General features: G+C 39.6%; 1 protein-coding gene across 1 annotated transcript in view; it reads right to left on the bottom strand.

Annotated features, from left to right (window-relative positions):
• The window catches only part of BAIAP2L1 (BAR/IMD domain containing adaptor protein 2 like 1), a 38459-nt gene extending 34634 nt beyond the window's left edge, over positions 1-3825 (bottom strand). Inside the window, exon 1 of the mRNA XM_051632531.1 lies at positions 3715-3825. Within this exon, the coding sequence (XP_051488491.1) occupies positions 3715-3765 (51 nt within the window). The 5' untranslated portion in view covers positions 3766-3825. The remainder of the gene's footprint in view (positions 1-3714) is intronic.
• Between the last annotated feature and the right edge of the window lie 15889 nt (positions 3826-19714).

Genomic DNA, 19714 nt, shown 5'->3' with positions numbered 1-19714 from the left:
AGCTAACTTTTGTGTCAGGATGCCAGTGTTTTTTCAAAAAGACTAATTCTTATGACTAATTATTAGTCATCTTAATGGAACATTTCTTGTTTAAGACAAACATTAATACATCATCCATCAGTGTGTTTCAAACACAAACTTTTTCAGGTTATGAATACATGCTCCCGGATATACTCTAAGCAGGCAGAACTCTAAGAAACATCAAAATAGGTAATTTGCACTAAAATAGGAACAAATTCCCAGAGGCTCCTCTTCCCTCCATTAGATGTATATTTCAGTAGTGCAAAACAACCACTTTGCTGCAGCATGTGCTGGGATCATAGGTGAATTTTAATTTTGCTAAATAAATCTGGCAGTTTAATTTAATTGCAAGTCCTTTTAAAATACAGAAATGCGGAATTTTGGGCTTTAAGGTGAATTTATCAGATATATTTCCATGATAAAGCAATATAGCCTTCCAAAATAATTCTATATGCCCCTGCAGAGAACACCTGCCCCTCAGGAGAACACAGCACTCCACAGAACAAAACTGGTTGTTTGTTTGTTTTTAATTACATTTCAGTTGATAATAAAACTTCTGCACAAGATTTACTTGAATACTGAGAAACACATCTTTAAAATCCAAGATTACCAACACCAATGAAGTACAGCTATCAGGCTATTATCAAGAGTTCCAGAAACCCCAAACCACAGGAGCAATAGGCAAGCTGCCTGCCCAGCCCTTCCAGACTGAATGACAGGTCTGTAACTCTACTTTCCTGGTTTGTCCCCTTTCCCCTGCATTGTGTTTGTAGTAGCTGGATGCCAAATACTTTTTGCCCATATACAGCAGATAAAATGAAACTGCATGAGCTGGGTCACACACCAACACAGAACAACTTTTCTGGGGTTACCGCCTGACACGACCAGTGTGTGATGGGGTCACAGAATGTCCCCCCTCAGTGTGCCACACAGCTGTGCTGAGCTACAAGGGCAGGGCAATGTCATACCAGGGAACCTCTCAGCAGTTCCTTGGCAAAAGGGAGGCTCTGGCCCTCTTTAGTCATAGGCTCCCACACCCTTAGGCTTAATTTTGCACGTGCCATTCCTATCATGCATTAAAGCGATTCTTCAGGTATTACATAAAGAGTAAATGTCAGCCTTGATTTTTGTGTGTGCACACATGCACGTATTTGTGGATTATGTTGTTTGTTTAGTCAGGTTAGCTAAAAAATGTTGAGGTATTCACTTGCTGTTGTTGTTGCCAAAAAAAAAGGATGAAAAAGATAAAAATACAAGGGCATTACTTTGCCACCTGATGACTTCTGTAAGTATATTTTGAAGCTTTGTATAACACAGGTTACTATGTATTTAATAAATCCAGTGGATTAGCACTGTAAGAAAGAAGAAAAAAAACAAACAAGCAAGCAGACTGGTAAGGCATCCAATTTCATTTTCTATTATTTTTCCAGGTCATTCAAAAATTGATTTATTTTTTTTTGAGAAGTTGAAAGCCAGTGTTTGGTCCTGCAGCCCACAGATGCCATCACTAGGCTACACTGAGATGGTTTCCCCAGACCTAGCCTTTCTTCTTACTGGTAAGAACACTGCTCCTGATTTCATCGATATCAGCATGGTATTTTATGTGCTGTGCTGCTAGGATGCCACACAGCAGGAGTAGAAGTTAGATGAGCACTATTAAACAAAGCAGGGCATGCTCACCGTGTAGACTGCGGCACCGCACAAAGAAGTGTTCATTTGTTTTAGATGAGGGAGCCGTGATTAGTCACAGCAAATGCTCCAAACACAGGGTAGTGCTCTTTGCCCTTAAGAAGTAAAGAACTATTTTCAAGATTTTAACTTTGATATAGAAATAACTGCTCTAAAGTAGACCCATTCTCTATCTGAAGCAGCGTTTGTACTGGATAAAGTTTCAATTTCCAATGAGGGCAGGGCAGGAGGGTTTCCAGGCCCGTGAGTACTAGCTATGTGATGCAACATACCAGACCTCTCAAAATACCCACACTGAAGACATTTCATCACACTGTCAACATTAACTTTGTATTGCTGTGTTTTTGCTGGTTGTTCCAGTCTTAAGTATCCCTTTGATTTAGTTTAAAAAACAAAATGGTAAACTTTCCCAGGAAATCAGTACTGAACAACAGGGAAGGTTTTGTTTATTTAGTGGTCTGTCATTGCTTTAAAGCCTATTTTATATTATATCCATTAAAACACAAGGTATTTTCTTCCCTCTCCTCTGTAAAACTGTTTTAGCTACATTCTGGAAGTCAACAGACAGGGTAGGACATTCCTTTGTCGGCACAGCCCTGAACAGTCAACTTCCCAGGTTTCTCTTCTGCGAGCCTGTACTTACAGGCTGCTGTTCTGAGAAAAAGGAATTAATGTTTGCTTATGGCCTTGCCATGAACGTAAATTATATCAGTAAGCACCAGGCCATTTAAGACGACCTGCACCGATTCTAAAGGACAAAATTCACAGCCAGGTCTTCTCATTTTTTCAGTAGTTTTGCATGAATTTGATATGTAAGTCCAAAGAAAGTAAATGGCAAATACAACATGACACCAATATAACTGGACTACATGAAGGAGTAACACTGACTTAAGTGTGTTGGAGAAAAACAAAACTGACAGCAAAATACTCCAGTAAACATTTTTAGAGTCCTTCAAATGGTAACATCTTCAGAAAGATGAAAACACCAGTTAGATTTAGTAAACAGTGAAATAGACCAGTCCCCCAGAAAGCTCTTCTTTGGTTTGAAGATGCAAATACGCTCCAGCTTTAAGTTCATTTGCATGATGAAATATATTTGCAAATTTAAGTGCTTTCTCTAGTACAACAGACTGTCCAGAATCAGGATTACGGATCCCACAGTGCCATCACTACTCAACCAAATGTACAATTAAGGGAATTTTGCTGAATTGAATTGGTGTGTTTTGGAAAGGCTGAGTTTATAGAGAGAAAAGGTCAAAACAAGTGTCTAGCACTCACATGCCAAATATTATTAATTCTACAAGTAACAAGGCATTTTGGAAAGCTTTAAAAGTCTCCTGACACAAATTGGACTACCCTCAGCCGTCGGTGCTTTAAGGCAGTGCTCGGGCACACCATCATAAACCTGATTAGCAGCTCGGGATGCAGGCAAGTCACTTAATTCAGCGTTAAGCCATTTCTATTTAGGCTCTGGCCCGTGTAAAGAAACGGTTTAAGCAGAGGACCACAAGCACCAACACCTCCAAACCACCTTATCATCAAAACACACCGAGGGAGTGACGGCTCGGTAGAGAACTGAGCCTGCTGGAGAGGGAGAAACCAGCCCTGGAGCCCGCCGTGCCCCGGAGCTGTGCCCGCAGCCGAGGAGCGGCCCGGGCCCCGCGGCGGCGGGAAGGAGCAACCGGAGCAGGTCGCCTCAGGGCGCCGCGGCCCGGGCAGCCAGACCCCGCCGCCTCCACCCGTTCGCGTGCTTTGCCAAGCGAGCACCGAGCCGTCTTTGACGTACTGGGATGGGCGAGATCACTCATCAGGGAGGGAAAGCGGAAAAAAAAAAAAAAAAAAAAAAAAAGTTTGTTCCCTTTTCTGCGTGAGGTGCCAAGGCTGCCCTGAGCCCTCCAGCCCCCTGCCCTCCGGCCAGGCCGCCCCGCCGCCGGGCCCGCCAGCGGGGCAAAGGTGGCCGCCGTCTGAGGCGGCGGCTGCAGCTCCTCCCCGGCCCCTACTCACTTTGTAGGTGCTCTCCGTCAGCTTGTTCACCTCCTCGGGATCCCGAGACATGGTGCCGGCGGGGATGCGGCCGGTGGGCAGAACTTGGTCCACCGGAGCGCGCCTCAGCCCCAGCCCCAGCCCAGCGCCACCGCAGCGGGCTCGGCTGCTCCCTCGGCTGCTCCCTCGGCCGCTAAGAAACTGTCAAAAACTTGTGGAACCAGCCGGGCAGCGCCGCCGGGGCGGGGCCTGCGGGGCCGCGGCTGCCTGACGCGGCAGGACTGGCTGGGCGGGCGGGATCGCCTCACCTCGCCTCGGCGGGAGGGCAGGGCAGGGCGGCCCGCGCCGCCTCCACCTGAGCCGGCACCGCCTCCTCCTCCACCGCCTCCTCCTTCTCCTCCTCCGGGGGCAGCTGCCCTGCCCTGCCCTGCCGCTCCTCCGCGGCCTCAGGGCTCCGGGGGTCGCGGCCCCCCTGCTGAAATGCTGCCCGGGCAGCCTGGAAGCTTTTTCTGCAGGCAGCTCTCCTGTGGCTGCCTGGCCAACTTGGAGGTAAACTTCTTTACTGAGAAGTAATTAGCGGAGATGTTTGAGCTCGGGGTGGTCCCCTTCCTCCCTTCCACAGCAGTCCCACACGAGGGAGAGCCGTGGGGTTTCCCTCCGAGCGTCTTAGGCAAGGACAAAAATGTCTTTCTCCTGGACCCATGTCCAGTGCATCATCTGAGCCTGGTGCTGCATGCTTAGGTTTTCTATTTTTTAAAATACACACCAATAAAACAGTGCTCCCAGTCATCTTTCCTCTGCGAAGTGGCTCATGAGGCCTTCACGGGCAGGGGAAGGCTGGGGTAAGCTATAAATTTCTGTGGACCATAAATTGCCCAGAGATTGTGAGATTAATTTAAAGTATGCTAGTTGGAATATCATTCTGATAATGTAATACAAGCACTATCTTGAAGGACTTCGTGGGAAGTTAATAATCTTGGGTATTTAAAGCTCAGATGCAGTGCTAGGTATAGAGTGCGTGAGGCATAATCAACATCCTCACATGCTGGACATCTTTTTCTTGGCTGCTATTTCCCCCTGTTTTCCCCACCTTATTGCAGCAATAAACTCATAGCAGGCATGCAGCAAAAAGTGGACTTGGAACAGAACCCTAGATGTTGGACTCTGATGTGGCAGGAGGTTTTTATCAGGTTTCGAGAGCTGTAAAAATGTTTTCATTCAAGCATGTGGAAGTGTTTATACCTTTAGAACTACAGTTTACCTTCTGGGAAAAACATGGGCACTCAGAGCATTATCGTGAACACAGCTGGTTTTATGAGACTTCATACTCCCAGGTCAAGTCTTTGCAGACTTCTGGTATTTGTGGTATTAATTGTCTTTCTGTAATAATACAATTTATGTTACCCTATGGATGTAGTGAATTATTTTAGGCCTAAGTCCCACTTAAGCAGTGTTTGCTCATACAAACAGTCCTCTCAAATGTGATGTGGCTGCTTGCCTGAGCATGGGATGACGAACTGCACTTTTTATTCCCAAGCCTTTGTCTGAACAGCTTTTTACAACTCTGGAAACAGACTCTGCCTGGATATTACAGCTTCTGTGTTACCATATGCCAAGGCATGAAAAGGATGTTCCTAACAGGCTGTCATTCAAATTTGAGGGAGCAGGAACTCAAAAGAAGATGCAGAAAAGGACTTTTCCTTCCCTGACTCCTGCTAGGGGAGCTAGGAGTATGTTGTATAGCAAGGGAGTGTGTTATTCCTGTTAGGGGCAAAACATGTCTTAATTCCTCTGAATATGATGGAGCTCTGGGAGCTCACCTGGGATTCAGTGTGTTGTCAGCTGGTATGCTAAGTTCAGTCGTGGTAAGTGGCAATGTAAGTATCAATGAAATATGCACAACTGAAATAAACAATATGAATAATTAATGTAGGCAGAACTGTCTAAAAATGTTATGCTTACCATATCCTGGAGATGTTTTCAAAATAATGATTTCCGAAGGTCTTTTTACTTTGTAAGCAGACGTAAGCATTTTAAAGGTTTTCTGAACTTCATATTCTCTTGTATTCTTCTTGACCTTTGTTAATAGTTTCTGTGGTCTTCATGTATGTGAAGCTTTTAGAGTTTTTAAGTAATTTTTTCTAAGTTTTTAGTACTGTAGACTATTAAGAAAAAGGAAATCAGAGATTAAAGTTAACAATACAACTGTGAAGTAGTAGAGAAAAAAAACAACCAACAAACAAGAAAAACCAGTTTTTACAGAATACCGAAGTGAGAAATGAAGGTGGCAAGGATGAATCCTTAATTTGGAGGTAATGATTGCTTCTATTATTACATCTGTGTATGGATTAAAATACAAATGACCTTAAATAGTTAAGACAATGAGCACAGGAAAAACTGTTAACAGATGGAAAATAGCAGGACTGACCTTTCTTTTGAAGTGCGGAATCAAAAATGCTGTCTTCAAATTGCTGAAATTAGCATTAGAAGTAATAATTTACAGAGCCATTATGAGATTAGGTTAAGCGTTTACTGAAAAAAAACAAACACAACCTGTTTTATTATTGAAATTAGGTGCTAGTAGTGTGGAAACGTTTTCCTTTGTCACCGTAGTGTTGCATTTTTTTTTCCCAAATGTTGAGAATATTACAACTGCATACAGCATTTGGAAGCATTTTATGTGTTTTCTTTCTGTTGTGGTGTTAGAAATTTTTTACATATCAATCATAACAATTAGTAGTATTACTCTGTTCCAGTTTTTACTGTGTGACTGAAAAACTCAAAACTTGATAGACAAATCCAATTCTTAATTTACAAGTATCCAGACCTTTGTTGTAAAGCATAGATTTTCAAATTCACTGAGGAAAAAAAAAAAAAGGCTGCTTGAGCCTGTAATGCAAATACAAGAATTTTGTTCTCATTAGGGGATTTTGGATCTTACACTGTGTAAAGATTAGTGTTACATTACTGGTTTAGCTGGAATTAATCCTAATGTGTGCAAACAACATGAATTTAGAACAGTTGAATGAGATTTCATTTTTGCAAGTTACTTAAGGATGCTCTTACATTTAAAAGTGTGTGTGATAGTCCTCTAGTAACTTACCAAAGTGTTTTGTCTGAACAGGACAGAGTAATGAATAGCTTGTAAAACCGAAACCTTAATGAATACATCTTTGTGCTCTGTTGCCTACGTATTATTGTAAGCATTTACAATAAACATACTAATATGAGATATATTCTTTTTACACAAAAGTTTCTGTTTTAGTGCAATCCTCAGCAGCACTGAGTTTTGGTGCAGCAGTGTTTGTGCAGGGTTGTGCATTCTGGAGTTGTTTCTTAGACACCCTAAAGAGGAGTTGCTAACTTTGCTCTGGGACAGATTTCAGAGCAGGTGGTTGCTAATCATATGCTCTCTGAACTGATTTGAACTGAAATTAATCTGGTTACATTTTTTGACACTTAATTTTAACATACAGTGTTTTGATGGCCAGAAAATATGAAGAAAGGAATATCCTTACTTCAGTGGTGAACCCATCCTGCAGTGTAATTAAGTCTGTTGATTCTGTCTTTGTACTGCATCTCGAGCAATAACTGTATTGTAAGAATAAATCGGGTTAGAGGGAACCTGGCAGATTAGGAGTTTACCTGGTCCAGTCTCCCATCAGAATAGGGCTCATTTCAACATGAGGTTGCTCAGGGCTTTGTCCAGTTGAATTTTGAAAGTTTCCAGGAAGCAAAAGCTGAGGAACAGAATTGAAAGATTTCTATTTTAAACTACCTGTAGCTCAGCAAGTAAAGAAAACAATTTACAGAGCTATAGGAGACAGTATTTTTTAAGTTTTAAGTGAGGCTGTCCCCTGAGGGTTGTTACCTATCCAGCTGAGTGGCCTGTCCTTAACAGATATCCTTTAACAGACCTGTAAAACAGAAATATGTGAAGGCCTGTAATTATGCATAATCTCCAGCAGACCCCCTTGATACAATTGGAAAGAGACAACTTGGACTTCTCCAAGACACAAGGACTGGCCTGAACCTGAACCCATCTCCTGGCATGCCTTTCTGTGCCGTGCATGCTCTGAGCCCAAATCCAGCAGTTGATTCCATGTTGGCCAAAGGCAGAATCACATAGATTTGCTAGGAAAACTGCTGCCTAACTCAATGAAAGTGCTTATATTTATTCCATACAGAAGGCTGAATTCTCCTTTGTAGCATTTAAGCTTTGGAACGTGAGTAGCAACAACAAAAACTTCCCCATGCATTTTCAGCTTTATAGAATTGAAATTATAATAAGAAAATGGTATAATTGAAAAATCAAAGACTCAGAAATATTCCTTTGAGTGAATGTATCTACTTATTTCAAAACAGTAATATTTTTATGTATGATTGTTGTCTGTAAGTGTCCTACTTGCACGTCAGCAGCATATTTAAATATTATTTGGAAGTGATTAAAGCATGCTGTAATGACCCATTAATGTCAGCTCATCATTAGGTTTTTAACATGTTTTACGTAGCTTAATATGGCTGTACCTAATTACATAAATTGTGTAGCAATTGCATATGGATGATAGAGCCAGCTGTGGCCTATTTCATTCCCTGTGGTCATTAGCAGGCATTTAACTCAATTAAGGAAAAAGAAAATATGTACACAGGGTGTTATTTAGTGATATCAAACAGCATTCAGAGTCAGAATAAAATTTCCTGAATGGGAAATAAAAGTGAGGCTACCAGCTTGTTTTTCTGGTTGATACATGTTTTTTGTCCTCTGTTGACACTTACAGGGAATTTTTCAAGTATTTAAATTAACTTCAAGCTGACAATACACAAGCTCACTAAAACTGACACAAAGTGTCATTCAAAATAAGTGTAAAGAACTTTTGAAGGCTTATTGGACCTTTTTGGTCTGATTCAGCTCTGGTTAGTTAAATGGAATTTAGTCCATTTCTAAACTGATGCAAGCAAGCACAAAATCGTTTTGTCCCCTGCTGTTCATGGGCCTGAGCTGGTTTCAGAGCAAATGAGCTGTAACTCAGACCCGCAGGTCAATTCAATAGGATACTGAGCTCTGTGATCAAGGAAGACACTTTGTCAAATGCTTCATTTAAACATGTAATCAATTCACTGACTTCGGGAGGCAGGTGGAGGGCGAGAATCAAGGAGGTGTAAAATGCTTTTATAAACTTTTATTTCTCCAGACTGATAATGGGATGATGGTTTTGTCTTGGAGATGAATGCTTTGGATATTTTTATTTTGTGTCTCAGTTATCCCATGTTGCAAATTATTCTGACAATGTCATAACATGAATTACAATCTGATTTCTTCATTATAGTGTATTGTTTTGAGACTGGGAAGAATGCATGGCATTGTAGAGTGCACTTTTTAAAAGGTTTTCTTGAGATTGCCTAGGATTTAGGCAAAGTTCAGCGTTCAAGGGTACCTAATAGGTATTCCTCTTACTTTAATTCCTATGCTGTGTCCACTAGATGGCAAGCAAGCTGCGCATGATGGAACAAAATAAACCTGCATAATCTTTCTGCTCAAGGCTTTCTCAAAGTGCTTTATAATGTAACAAGATAGATATTAGTGGTAAGCAAATGGAACAGCGTTTATATTGCTCATACGCAGCCTTGGATTTTTTATTTATTTTTTTTTTCAAGAGTGTAAGTGCTGTTAGAATGTTCATCTTACTAAAATCTAAATATGCCTTGGGAACTCTAGCTTTATTTTGGAAGTCAGCACTAGTAGCAAGTTAGCATTCTGGTGAAACTCTTGTTATGAACTTCTAATCCATTTAGATTCCAGTGTCTTAGGAGGTGACTCACGCCAAAAGCACAGTATTTTAAATTGCTACGTATTTGTTATTCTCCCTTTTGTAATTTGTCAACTGGTGATTAGCTAAGAGAAAGTGCACTGTGTTCCAAATGGATAAACTGGTTTTGCCTGAGGCTGAGTGTAGAGTACTGCAGCTAAACATAGCACCTGCACGTTAATCTTAGCTTGTGATCTTATCAATAGTATCAGTAGATTGCATATTGTAACCAGATTCAGAATTATTAATGTTTGTTATGGGGCAGAACATCAAGACCTCAACTGGGATGTGATACTGTTGCTGGGCTGGAAACTAAACAGGCATCAGGTGTAAAGTAGTATTTCTGTGAGTATTTTCAAGGAACTCACACCAATTTTGATGCTGTCTTTACCTCTTCCTTCTTACAGCCAGAAAAAGATAGAACAAGTACATAATACTGGTAATTTGATTGTACTTTAAGAGTGGCAAAAATCCTAGAACTGCGTTTTCACATCGAAAAGAAACTTGTAGCTTATTAACCCCTCTCTTTTATGCAGCCTTACTGTAATGGGGAATTACTAGAAAAATGTTCAGAAAAGGTTGTATTACTAATAAACAGTTAAAATAAAATACCATTACATTCTTCCTGTAACTTACTATTTAGTTGTGAAATTTTTTTAGAATCTGCACTGATACCAAAAAATTAAACCATTTTTATATTTTGGTAAGAAAAATACGATAATTTAAAAACCATACACAGATCTTTTTTGGTTTAACCATACTGAAGTTTCTAGGTACCCCCTGGTTAGTAGCAACAGTAGTGATGCTTTCTACCAGATGTATGGGCAGTGATGTTGGATGCTCAACAATGTAAGTCTTGGAGCAATCCATGCAGCCTGGGATGGGTATTTACAATCAGGCCTATCACAAGTGTGTGTGCAGCCTGATGGTGTCTCCACAGCAGACTCCAAAACAGAAGCTGACAGCTACTGTCTCCACTTGCTGTCTTCATCTGGCTTGCAAACAGCCTGAGAAGGGAGGTGGTTGGATGCAGAGGGCTGTTCTGCAAAGATGGGAAGATGGTGCTTTGACTAGACTGGCAAAGGCAATCTTAGAGATTAATCTGTCTGAAAGGCTGTTGTTCTGGGGTGAAACTGCCTCATTACCAGTCACATTGAGCTTGGAAAATAGCATGGTTAGGGAAGCTAGAGTGATTAGTGATGGCTTTTCAGCTCGTAATTAACAGTCTTCATTGAAGTTCCTATGGATTTGCTGAAAGAGTTTGGCTTAACACTCGTAATTTCTGCTTAGCTTTCTAATTTGAAAATAAAAAAAATGTAGCCTGTGTGAAAGGAGTGATTGCTACCCTCAAGGCAAGGGGCAGTGGGATGGCTCAAATCCACCTGTTTCTTGGGTTTGCTCTGGGCATACTGAGTGCATTCATCCTGACCAACACTTGCTTTGGGTCACCACTGGGCTCTACCCGTAAGGCTGTAAGCTCTCACACATTACTTTGTTTGGTATTTTTCAGTTCAAAGTGTCTGAACTAATCAGAGTGTTGTGTTGTAGCTTGTCTGACTAGTATTTGCATGGAATGATTCTGCAGATACGTGGTGCATGCCCTGGGGTTGGCATGAGGGCTGTGAGAGTCTGAGGGTGGATCGAGCTCCACGGCATTACAGCAGCGTGCTGAGTGGAGGCAGCCAAGCCCTATGTGGTTGTACATGTTTGGCCTTTAAGGTGGGTCCTCCCAGGGTGCAACTCCAATTTTATTTTAAAGGTAAGGGAGCAGCAAAAGAGATTCTGCATGTAAAGTAACGTGTTACATAGCTCAAGGGACTGGGATCTAGGAGTGAACTAAGGAGCTTATTTGTCATCCTCATCTGACGCATGAGGAGAAGAAAGTTCTTGACTTCTGATAACTGTGCGGTGGCCACTGACTTTCAGTTGGGTTCTAAGGCATAATTCTCCAATAATATTAAGGCAGTAAATAATTAGAGTTATAACTTATTAGGTAAGAATTGTTTGTGTTGTGGTACACAATAGACAGTGCAGCTGCTCAGTTGTATGGTGTCTGAGGAAAAAACATTTGACTATTTCTTTTGTTCTATTCATGTAGGGACTATAGTTGCAGTATCAGGGATCCCTGGGGATATATTCCTGGAACCAGAGAACCTTGTGTCTGTGTGCAGGACATACATGGAGCTGCTTCTGTGCTGTATATTACTGCCTCTCCACTCTAGGGGTCTAGGGCAACTGTCTGCTGACAACTGTCCACCACAACAAAGTCAGCACTGGCCAACTCTGTGCCAGACACTCCTCACCACTGACTCCACCAGGACAACTGCAGGTGGATTGTCAGGTGGTGCTTGTTCAGCACGCTGGACTAAATTGAGTGTGAGTTTTAGATTATTTCAGTGAAGCCTAGCTTTCATTTCTATTCTCTTGATTTGTGTTAAACTTTGAGTTATGTGAACTTTTAAGAGACAAACAGTTTCTCAGAAACTCTTTATGCTGACAGGATTTATGAAACATAATTTGATACCATTTCTTCCTTGTTTGACTGTTTCCTCCTTCTTTGACTCTTAAAATATCAGGACATAGCTTTTGCACACACCACATTTTTATTGCCCGCTCTAAATCATTCAATCGGACTGTGTATGGAGATGGAATCTCTTTGTAAAGCTCTTTTTTTTATTGGCATCAAAGAATATACATACTTTGCTGCTAAAACCTTATATAAAGTTCTATCTCTCTGCCCACATTGTTACTATTGTAGTACTGCTTAGCAACTAAAAGTAAATAAAAAGAACAACAATAAGAAATCACTCAAACCCCCTCTTTACAATAGAGAGGAGGGCTTTAGCTGCAAAATTCAGATTTTGGTTTGAATGTAAAATTTGCCAAAGTTCAAGAATCTGACAATGATTTTATACTTTAAAGTGTGAAAAGTTGTCAAAGGGACCAGGTTCTGCTTTTTGGTGTTCTGTATTTAGCATTTACAGACTAAGACATGAGTAGGGAACTGAAGTATTACCATACATAGTAATGAATTAAAAGAAGACAATTACGATTGCCCCCTTTTTTGATATATCCAGAGAAGATGTAATATTTTAATGGGAGCTTGTACCAGAGCAGTGTGCTAAGTCCCCTTCCTCCCCCAGTTGACAGAACAGATGGTTCATCTATCTCCTACAGTTTCTCAATCTTTCAAAATCCACACTGAGTCAAGTCTTTTTTCAAGAAGCCCTATACCTCTAGTCCATTTTAATTCTCAACTTCATGGCTAACACTCCAAGTAACTCAAGTGTTAACCTGTTTTGTTAATTATCCTAGAAATTTCTAAGTGATGAGATGGTGTCTAGAATTAATACTGCTGATGACAATACCAATACAAGTAGTACTGCAGCACTGCAGGGGAGATGTGCAAGGGAGACTTACCTACTTCCTCTTTCCCCCAGACTGTATTTATAGGCTCATAGCTTTTCCCCAGCAGAACTACTTTACGTTGAGAGCTGTGTTCTGGCGGGTGTGACCATTTTAGGTCTGCCTGTGTCCCATGGGTGGCTCTCTAGGCAAAAAATGATATTGCAAGTTATAAAGGAGCTGTAACAGTTGAAGTACAGTATTACAAGGACTGCTAAGAGGATGGCTGAAATCTGGATTTGTTTTGTTTGACTATGTCTTCATAATGCAATAATGTTTATAAAAAGAATAAAAGCATCCTTGACAGTCAAGGACCAAAATCTGTACTCATGGAAAACAAAAAGAGGATGGATAAGGCAGAATTGTAGCAAATGGACAAGGAGATCTTGAAACACCTTCATCAGTAGCAACAATGAAGCTAATGACTGGAGTAACTGCAAGCAAGGAGGGGAAAAAAGGATAGTTAATTTCTTTTTATTTTCTTTTGTTGTCAGGATTTTTCCAAGCCTTCAAGAGAACTATGGCAACTGCCCAGCATCACGTCAGGAATGACGTCAACGTGGCCAAGTCAAATTGGCTCTGTAATTGGGAATTTAAGACCACACATTGCTTACATTAATGGATAACTCTTCAGAGAAATGAACATTTTGTTATGATGATTCACCAGCTAGCAGCTGGATATTTTTCCCAAATTATTCAGAAATAGTCAGCTTGCTAAGCGCAGCCAACAATTTGTGCTGTTAGGGTAGTGGGTTAATGTAGACTAATGGGTTAATGTAAAAATGCTTAATATTTTGTTAGCTCTTGGTTTCTAGACAATATGGGCCAAATTCACATCTCTTTTTGAGCAGCAGCACAAAGTAGTTGAGAAGGCAGAGAAAGTGGTTATGTAGGAATTGCAATTACAGAGGAGGAATCCCTCAATAACAGATGACTGCCATAGCAGCTTAATATAAACTTTTCTCCAGTGACCAATTGTTTTAAATTCCTGAGAAAAAAAGAGTTGGAAATATGTTTCTGATTCTGAGTTAGTCTCAGACATCAGCAGAGTCCACCAAGAAAGTGGCAGCAGCATATGAATTAGGGCAACACTGTAGCTTGAATTCTGTTTGATGTTAAGGCTGGTCTGACTCATGCTGTGATCTAGGTTTTACCAGAGCTGCTGTGGAGCTTGAGGTCTGAAGATAGAGCTTCTTGGCTGCCACCCAGCCTCTAGTATCAGGTGCAGCTGGCATCAGGTACACTTGAATTTCAAGCTCCTTTTTCTCTGCCAATATTGAATCAGTCTTACTCTATTTCTTTAAGTTTCGATTTCTCCTGCCTCACCTACAAGTAGTATTTACCAATATAATAAAGTGAAAATATTGTATAAAATAACCTACATACACACCAACTAATAGAAGTCCTGTACAATTTTTCAGGTTTCTAGCATTGTTCCCTTTCTACTTGCCTTTCCTGCTCATTTTATGGCTGTTCCCTACCTCAATTTCTCTCTGCACTCATTGATTACAGAGGTAATATTCCCTGTTTCAAATTCAAAGCTATAAAAATAGGCTGCAGTGCAGAAAAGGTTTTAGACAGAGGCTGGTTTAGCTGAGTTAATGAGGTTATGTATTGTAGAATAGTGACACCTTGATTTATTTATCTGCAGGGAACTGTTGGTGAAGTTTCTTGTTTATGCCCTTTTACTCTCTCTACTGATTCATTCTCACCTGTTTTTTGAGATTGTAGTGACCTAAATAGCTCAAATTCATTAGAACACGATTATAAGGAAGCAAGAGGGATAGCAGATACATTCTAAATGAGAATGTAAGATAGGTAGCTCTTTATTTTTTTATGAAAGTGTGGAAATTTGAGTTCCATTTTTATTAAGTTAAGGCAACTAGGTCTCCAGCATGATTCATGTACCTGCTGTACATACAGTGATGTGAAATAAGCTGGAAGCAGCATCCTTCCCACTACTCCTCCTGCTCTTATTGATTTAAGTGAGGCACTTGGGTAGCTGATCCTATCCTGATGCCTGAAGATTTATTCGTACAACTCCCCATGCATCAGCATGATATTACACCACTTGTTCTCTAGAGAAAATAAGTAAGTGGATTACTAACACGTAAAGTTCTCAAGTTAAAAATGCTTAAATATTCCATTTGATGCAGTTATATATAGCTTAATGTAGTAAGTGCAATATCCTCTTAGTCAGAATTCTTTGGCTTTCATCTCAATTAAATTGAATACTAATTAACAGTTGATTGAAATTTTGTCAAGGTTGCTGTGTTGTCATACTCTTAGACAAGACCAGAGGGTGAACAATGACTAACCTGTATATAAATGAAAAGTCATCATTAGAGGTCAGTGTGATAGAGTTAGGACTGTATATAAATGCAGACTCTGGAATTGCAGTTGCTGTCACACAGGGTTTCTAAAATGAGACAGGAACTTAATCTGTTGACTGACTTGTATCAGAAATTGCTCCTGGGGAAGGCAAGTTACTTCAGCTTTAGTACAGTTATTGCAGAGAAAATGAGACTAATCATATACAACCTGTGATGAAGCAGGTCATAGAATTCAGTCTTTTGTTCAAGGAGCTAGCATGAAAATGCAATTCTAGAAGACCTGCATGTAACTCAGCAACTAGAGGATGCACATGAAGTTCCTAATACCTTGGCCAAGAAAGCCATCAAATGGCTGTCACTTGTGCATAAGCTGTTGATAGCTGGAACAGTTAATTCTTTTTCTGAATTATTTTTTTCTTTCTTTTTTAGCTAGAAAGCCTAATTAATTGAAAATGAACTTTTACATGAGAGATGGTTTGTTTTTTGAAAAAAAGAAACAATAATTTTTTTAAGTCCTGAAGTTGCTTGGATGGCATTTTTTACAGTGAAACAAAACTATTTTATGTTTGGATTTCTCTAAAATAAGGTGAAATTCTGAAATAAATGTTTTGCAACATTTCATGTTGCATCAGTTTGTTATTGTTGTTGTTTTTTTTTTTTGCTGGGTATAATTCTGTTCAGCTAGGAACAGAACTATCAGTTCCTGATTTTTTTTTTTTTTTTAAATTTGCCTGTTTGTCTTATTTCACTATGGAAACAGGCATTTAAACCCCCAAAATCTGTAGTGAAAATACAGCTGAAGTTCTCCTTCCCCCCCCCCCCAAACATGTATTGTGTGTATTTGTGTATTTTAGTCATATTAAAATTAAATATAGTGCTTAGTGGCATGATTTAAGCACTGAACGGGTAAGTGAGGTTGTGGTAGGGGGATTTTAGGTTATGGTTGGACTTGATAATCTTCAAGCTCCCTTCCAAGCAGGATGATTCTATGAAATAAGTCATCACTGAACACAAAATCCACTTCAAGGACCACATCCTAATATTAATTCGTCTTCATGATTCCTCCTATATCACTTTCTCTCTGTACTTAAATATTTATATAATGACTACATTGTACTGGAAATTGAACAGTGACTACGTGTGAGAGAGGACAAGAGGAGGAGAAGTTTTTCCAGCAAAGTGGTCTACATGTACTTTTCATAGTGCAGGTGCCCACTTCCATTCATTCAACACTAAGAATTTGATTGTAATTTTTTTTTTTTTCCTTTCTATTTTAATGCATCGAAACAATATCTAACTGCAAAACTCATCTTTTAAATTAACTTTGTTTTCTGCTTGCTGGGAAGAAACAAAGGTCATCAAAGCTTGCTGATCTGCTGGCAGCATTGACTTCCTATGATGATCAGAAAGCCCTGTGTACTTTAAAAGTAAAATGTATTGAAGCTAAAGGTGTTGACATTTCCTCCAAATTCATAGATTTTTATACTCTGTCTCAGAGAGGAAAATGAAAAATAGATTAAGCTGGTGTTGATTCACACATTCTCTTTACCTAGTCTCCACGTAACAGAGATTTTGAACAGGTTCTATGCTACAACAGTTTCACAGCTCAAATCAATTTAGCAGATTTACACAAAGTGTGAGAAACTAATAAGTTTGTTCATCTTTTAAGTAGCTTTTGCGTCATTCCATCTGTCCCCCTCCTTAATGCTTTTCTCACCTTGATGACAATGATCGGCTTTAGATCAGAGAAATCTCATGCTAATTAACATTTCTGGTCATAGAGAGATGAACCAATGTAAGGAAAAAAAAAACTATATGCCAAGTTGATCTAAAATATAGAAAGTAGTGATGCATTACCAAGGTATCTTCTCTGTGATTAAAATGAAGGACTTTTGATTTTATCGAGTAATGAAATAGGTAGAGCTTCTGGCACCTGGAATTACAGCTTAAAAGTAGCATGCAACTTGGATATTTGTGTAAAATAGGAATATTATTTGTGCAAGAGAAGAGATATCTAATATTTTTGGCCTATAAATGGAAAAATTTTGCAGTATAACGAAAATACGTTGTGATAACGTGTATGCATTATTTCCTGTTGTTTGCCAAAGCTGTTAATTCCCTGTTCGTAATCCACTTACTGTTTTGCAATGCTTACTTCTGTGGTTGTATATGTAGTGAAGTCCACTTTGCATGGAATCAAGTCTAAAGTCAGAGGCAGATTGTTCTGCTTGGGCAATGGTAGGCATAAGATGGAGCTCCTAGTCCTAGTCACCTGGAGCCTTTTTTCAGAACACTGTTCTGTCTTCCAGTTTTGTCTAGGATATGGGATTTGTCTGCTGTGCTTTCTCAGTCAGTGGCCCTGATGCACATGTTCCCAGTGTTCTGACAGGAAACTACACTCAGTTAGATCACATCCACTGTAACCTGCCTACATCTCTTGTTCTTTTTCAGTCTGTTTATTATAAAGGTCAAGTATAAATATTTGGGTAAGTATAAACACATGTGTAAGTATTGGCATGACACTGATTAAAACATGTAGGTGGCATTTGAGGGTGAGAACATCTTCTGCAGTGTGAGAAAATAACATATTAAGTAATTGCTGAGTGGTTTATTTCTAGAAGATGCTGCACTGAGGTGGTCTGATCTCACCTGAGTCTCAGTGCCATACTCTTGCTCTCTGGTTTGCTCAAGGTGGCTTCCTGCTCAGAGCTTTCCCTGGGCTCTGCATTGATTTTTGGAAAAGACTAGACATGCAACTTAGATGTCACCTAATCTGAGTGAATATGCTTACTATAATAATATATTCTCTTGTTTCTTCAGGAACTGCTGCTGCTTTTTCCTGCACTATTTCTCACCAACATATTTAAACCTCTTCTTCACATGCTTTGTTCAGCTGTTGTATGAGTAACATTTTAGGTGGTGTAAATTCAGGGAAATATGGTTTGAGGAAAAGTTTGTGAAATTAAGCTGTAAGTTTCTGAGAAGCATTTAAATTGAGAATAGTGTTGCAAGTTTCCCATGGAGATTTAAGTCTGATTAACTTATAGAACTGAAATACAATTTTCAATTTATATTCAAATTATGTTCATTGTTATTTTCTTTATTATGGGTTTTTAAGAACTTCAAGGGGAATGTTTTTTTTCACAGGTATCTGTCCTCTTTACAATAAGCCCAAGCATTGCCATTGACCTTGAATATTTCTAGGAGAGGAGAGCAGGGGAGGCAAGAAAGTGTAATTTCAGCCCCTATTTCCCAACCAGTATGCCAAATGTCACAACTTCCACTAACTTTGAAGAACTCCAATCTTCAAATGAAACAAAGTCTAGATATGACCTTCATTTTGAATTTATTATAAAAATGACAGTTAATACATTTCAGTTATTCAGGAATATAATGTCAGAGCCAAAATAGATTCTAAGTTGAGTAAATTTAGCTATAGCGTAGGCTCTCCTGTCTAAAATAGTGATATTAAAACTTGCTGAGGCCTCCACTTTAGGACACCCAAAGTTTCAGTTCTTTTGATCAGAAGTGTGCCACTATCCAAGAAAAATATTTGAGATTCATTATTACTGAAAATAAGGATGAGATAACTAGACAGCAATATTCTAGTGATTCATAAAGTCCCCTGTGAGTGGAGAGCCTTCTAGCCTAGACCTTATTACTAGAGCTGTCTCTATAGTTTGTCTAGTCACTTAATGCGTACCCAGCAACTATTTTACATGAAGTACAGAAACAGTTGATAGTCTAATTGAACATCACTATTTCCTCATGAGAGATGTCAACTAGAGCTTTGAGTTCCTTCACCCTGTGGCTGGACTTGAGCCTAGGTCTGTTGTATGTTGGGTAAGAGCTGTAAAACTGAAAGTGGAATGAATGCAGTGTTTGTTTCCAGCTATTCTTTTGAAGAAGATAGGTAGCCCTTTTTTTTTTCCTTTCTTTTTTTTTTTCTTTCTTTTTTTTTCTTTTTTTTTTTTTTTAAAGAAAACCTGCAGGATTTAGGTGGTGGCAGTTCTTTGAAAGTACAACAGAAGTACCTGAGTATCTACAACCTCTAGACCCATTTTTCATCAATACTGTGTAATGTCATGTTCCAATTACTAATATGGTTGTAGCTGTAATGTTTTACAGCGCCTTATTTAGGTAGGGGTTGCTCCTGTCCTTATGGATCCCAACGTTTTGTTCTAGACAACTGCTTCAAGTACTGACTTTAGGCATCTCTTTGCTTAGCCTGTTGCTGTTCTGCGTGCTGTTCTGAGGGGTCTAACTTTCCCTCTATTTTTTATATGGGACATAGATCACCCCTAAAACTAGCTATGCTTAGGTTTTGTGTTCTCAAGTCCTTAATTGCACTCTTTCTTTATTGTGGCCTGTTTTATAGAATGGCACCATTTTATATTTTCTGTTTACTCAATGTTAGAATAATGAGTATAGCATCTGTCATATTTGTTGTTCTGAGGAGTCATTCATCTAACAGGC

This window comes from Apus apus, chromosome 14, assembly GCF_020740795.1.
Source record: "Apus apus isolate bApuApu2 chromosome 14, bApuApu2.pri.cur, whole genome shotgun sequence".
Lineage (NCBI taxonomy): Eukaryota > Metazoa > Chordata > Aves > Apodiformes > Apodidae > Apus > Apus apus.
This window is presented reverse-complemented; position numbering and strand designations above follow the sequence as displayed.